The 3,892-nt window shown below is 39.6% G+C and overlaps 1 protein-coding gene across 1 annotated transcript; it reads right to left on the reverse strand.

Annotated features, from left to right (window-relative positions):
- Positions 1-1,497: 1,497 nt before the first annotated feature.
- LOC131695080 (uncharacterized) lies at positions 1,498-3,593 on the reverse strand. Its single transcript, XM_058983610.1, has 5 exons — positions 3,389-3,593; positions 3,240-3,328; positions 2,117-3,127; positions 1,805-2,054; positions 1,498-1,747 (listed from the first exon to the last, which is right to left on the reverse strand). Exons 2-5 carry the CDS (start codon positions 3,264-3,266, stop codon positions 1,566-1,568), a joined length of 1,470 nt encoding a protein of 489 aa, XP_058839593.1. The 5' UTR covers positions 3,267-3,328; positions 3,389-3,593; the 3' UTR covers positions 1,498-1,565.
- Positions 3,594-3,892: the final 299 nt, after the last annotated feature.

A 3,892-nucleotide genomic window follows, 5' to 3' on the forward strand; every position in this document is an offset into this window, starting at 1 on the left:
AGCAGTCTTCCTCGACAAAGCTCTCGTAGTGCGATACTGACTCATCTCTAGATGTGTTATTCTGCTCATTTGGACCTCTGAAATCCGAATCCACCTCAACAGCTTCTGGTTTTTCATCATCAGCCGCAACAAGTGAGAAAACGTCCGAAACCAGTTCATTGACATATTTTGGGAAAGCTTCACCGTGCGAAGACTCCACAAAATTCACATCACGGACGTGCATCACTTGCCGCTTTGTCGGATGCCATACTCGGTAACCACTATTCGCGTAACCCAGAAACAATCCTTTCCACGATTTCGCGTCTAATTTACCTCGTTACTCTTTTGGTACATGCGCAAATACGGTACAACCAAAAACTCGCAGCTTATGTACATCAGGTCTAGATCCTTCCCACAGCTGATAAGGAGTCATGCCAGGATCAATTGCACTGGAGGGACTACGGTTCAAAAGAGAAGCAGCAGTCTGCATCGCACAGCCCCAGAAACTTTTGCTGACACCAGGGTCCTCTAACATCGCTCGCGCTCGCTCAACTAGAGAGCGGTTCATCCGCTCGGATACACCGTTTTGCTCTGGACTATATGCCACTGTCCATTCAATTTGAATTCCGCTTTGTTTACAAAACTGTTCAAACGGGCGATAGCAAGCGCGAAATTTTCCGTTCGAATTTCGCCGATACCATCGAGGCATACTGCTGGAAGCAGTCGTACACTTCGTCTTTTGACTTAATCAAAAACACCATCACGAAGTGGCTCCAGTCGTCAATAAAGGTGACAAAGTATCTCATACCGCCTATACCAATCGGTTTTACCGGTCCGCAAACGTCCGAATGTATCAGCTCGAGCACGCACTTGAAACGGGTTTCGAGTCTGCTTGGCCGCAACACAGGGTTCACAAACAACAACGCTTTCGTCCTTTTTGCGACCGTTTAAATTTAAACCAACACACATGTCTTCGCTTATCAATTTTTCCAAGCTTCGTGCATTCAGGTGACCAAAACGGCGATGCCACCCCGGATAAACGTAAACCATATACCAACCATATTATCAATCGTAGACCAAACTATATCTGTTATGGTATAGCAACTATAGAATAACCATTGCGTGATATGGTATCAACCATAACCATTATCCTATTTTCAAACTCGACCATACAACCAATGGGTTGTTAAGAACGGTCACCATATCGAAATGAGCTTTGTTTCATACATATTTTTAACATGTAGTATTCCTCAACCATATCAACTATAGTAGCATGGATATAGTAAAACAATAACACTACAATACATGATACGGTGATTAATTTTTTTGGATTATAATCTTAATCATCCTTAAATAGTTAAACTATTCGATTACCTACGATATCTGTTATTGTACAATTATGGTACAAATATTTTATTTCACCGTACTGAAAATGGTAGGGGTGTTTTCTCCAAGCAATAAAAACTACGTACAATAATAACAAATCATTTTATTCAATAAATCCAAGACAATAAGATTACTTATGTCAAATTCAAATTATTACACGCTTCTGTGTACTGTCGTATTAATCATAATGCATTATACGTTTAATTTCGATTTCCATTACCGATTCTATTTATACCAAAAGGCACGCGGTTAGTTTCGATTTTGTTGAGATTCGAAATTTTTTGGGCAATACTTTTATTTACCAGCTTCTCGTTGGCATAGTGTGCAATTTCACGAATTTTGTGTGGTCCCAGGCGCATGGCAACACGTTCAACAAGTTTTTCTGGAAAATACAAAGAGTTGACTACAACTTTGTTACATGAAAATGAAACAAATTTACCAAAAATAAATTTAAGAATTTTAGGGTCAATTTGCTCTTTTGCCGGGTACAAAAGCGAACCATCTGCGTTCAGTTTGTTTTTGAATCGTGGCGTAGGTTGTCCTGTCACACTCATTGTTTTCAATCTGTCAACTCCAAAGAAGTGAATCGCCAAATTAGAAATAAATTGGCTATCCGTGGTAGCATTGCGATCGATGTTTTTAATTTCTTCCAGCGTGATGTCGAAATCAGATTGAATCGTGAATGTGACCTGAATAAAGTTGAGAAAAATGTAACTAAATTATTAATAGCAATAAAATACGACAAATTTACCGAAGGAATTTGTTGCCGATCCTTCAAATCCTGTAGCTCCCGTGAAAGAGACAGTGCGTGGTCATTTGATTGGGCTAATTCCTTTTTGAGCAGCTTGATTTTTCTACGAAGTTTCTTAATGGTATTCTTGTTCTCCAGCGCTTGATTTTCCCAAACGTCACATTTGCCGCAATTTTCATTACCTTCAATTGTTGATGACATCTGCGACGTTGAGTGTTGGCTTTCGAGCGATTGTACTGGTGAAAATGTTGGTACATCGACTATGAAATCAATTTCATATGGTTCGCTCAGCTCATTCGGAGTATCAGTATGTACAGTAAATGGTTCAATCCGACTAGGAACTGTTTTCTTAGGAATGCTGAGATCTTCAGGCTTTGATAGCTGGTCATCCAGTTTTGGTTGTAGTACCTGCTGTACCGGGTTAGAAAATGCCTGAGTATTTGATCTCACAACCGAAGTTGTGAACTCCGAAGGCGACAGCGCATCATTTGAAACTAGATGTAAAAGATGTTGTGCCTGGCTCGACGAATTTGGCGCAGTGTTGATTTCAACAAACTTTGGCTGTGTATGTAGAACCAGTAACTCCTGGGTGCAATCTGGGACGTGTATGGTAGCCGTGGCACCCGCGATAACATGTGGCATTAGATCAATATCAATGCTTCGTCGACAGGTAGTATGTTCGTTACTTGTATTATCTGTGATGAGTGTTTTTGGCTGGTCCTGAGTAGTATTGACACAACTTGGAATATCGGGTGACATTTGAGATCCACATATAGCTGCAACATGGTAAGGGTTGCTTGTTGTTGAAGTTACTGACGCACTAGCAGATAGAATGTTAGTTTTCTGGGAACTATTCCAACCCGTCGAAGATTCCGAAATCGATGAATCTAGTGGATCCTGTGACATCATTTTCTGCGGTGTATCTATAGCACTAGTCGCAGAGTCGGCTGATACAAACGCGTACCCAGATTGACTGAGCGATAGTCCCTGCTGCTCGAGAAGCTTTTGCAACTGTAGAGAAGAGAAAAACAAAACGAGTTCCACCTTTTTTCTGCAATACTTGGTCGTTCCAGGCAATGCCCTTCATCAAAAAAATATATAGAATCCCAAAGAAATATCTTACTCGCTGTTGTACGTGAGTTGCATTCATCCGGTCTGCTTTTCTCTTAATTTCAGAGGTTAGCCTTTGCTGTCCATCCTGTTGGCGGGATTCTATTTTAAGAAAGAAAAATTATTACTTGAAAACAGTTTTACCACTTTAAATGTGCTTACGTTTACGAGAATTTGTATTTTTAGCAGCATTTTTTTCTTCGGTGGCATTATAAAAGTATTTAACTGGAGCAAATGGTTCAACCTCAACGCACCACCTATGTATGTTCAATATTTCAAAATGGCTGACTTCTGCGAATGATAAAGCATTTTCGTACCAGTGTTACCATATTCACAGGTTTTTCTGTAACGTCACAGATTTTTTTTCATAATTTTTGATCACAGATTTTTGGTATTTTGATGAAAAATTCACAGATTTCCACAGATTTTTAGAAATATTGTGCTTTTTCAAAGATTTTTTGGAAATTTAACACTTTGTAGTTTGCTGTTTGTATCATTACAAATGGTAAGATTTTTTTGATGGCAATAGAGATTTCAATATGGCATCCCTGTTTCATACTCACTTCCCACTCAATGAAATGGCGATTGGGCCGGTTTACCTAAAAGCCGGTAAGTAGTAGGCACATTGAAACTTTCTTCTAGGCTAATTGTAGTAACTTCCCTGTT

This window comes from Topomyia yanbarensis, unplaced genomic scaffold (genome assembly GCF_030247195.1).
Source record: "Topomyia yanbarensis strain Yona2022 unplaced genomic scaffold, ASM3024719v1 HiC_scaffold_274, whole genome shotgun sequence".
In the NCBI taxonomy this organism is placed as follows: Eukaryota; Metazoa; Arthropoda; class Insecta; order Diptera; family Culicidae; genus Topomyia; species Topomyia yanbarensis.

What these genes read in the sequence shown, in the direction of transcription:
- LOC131695080 (XM_058983610.1), bottom strand. Translation starts at nt 3,266, where the DNA reads ATGAATGCAACTCACGTACAACAGCGA. An exon ending in CAACTCACGTACAACAGCGA is followed by an intron (nt 3,128 to 3,239) that starts GTAAGATATTTC and finishes TCTTCTCTACAG; the next exon opens with TTGCAAAAGCTTCTCGAGCA. An exon ending in AATTCTTAAATTTATTTTTG is followed by an intron (nt 1,748 to 1,804) that starts GTAAATTTGTTT and finishes TGTATTTTCCAG; the next exon opens with AAAAACTTGTTGAACGTGTT.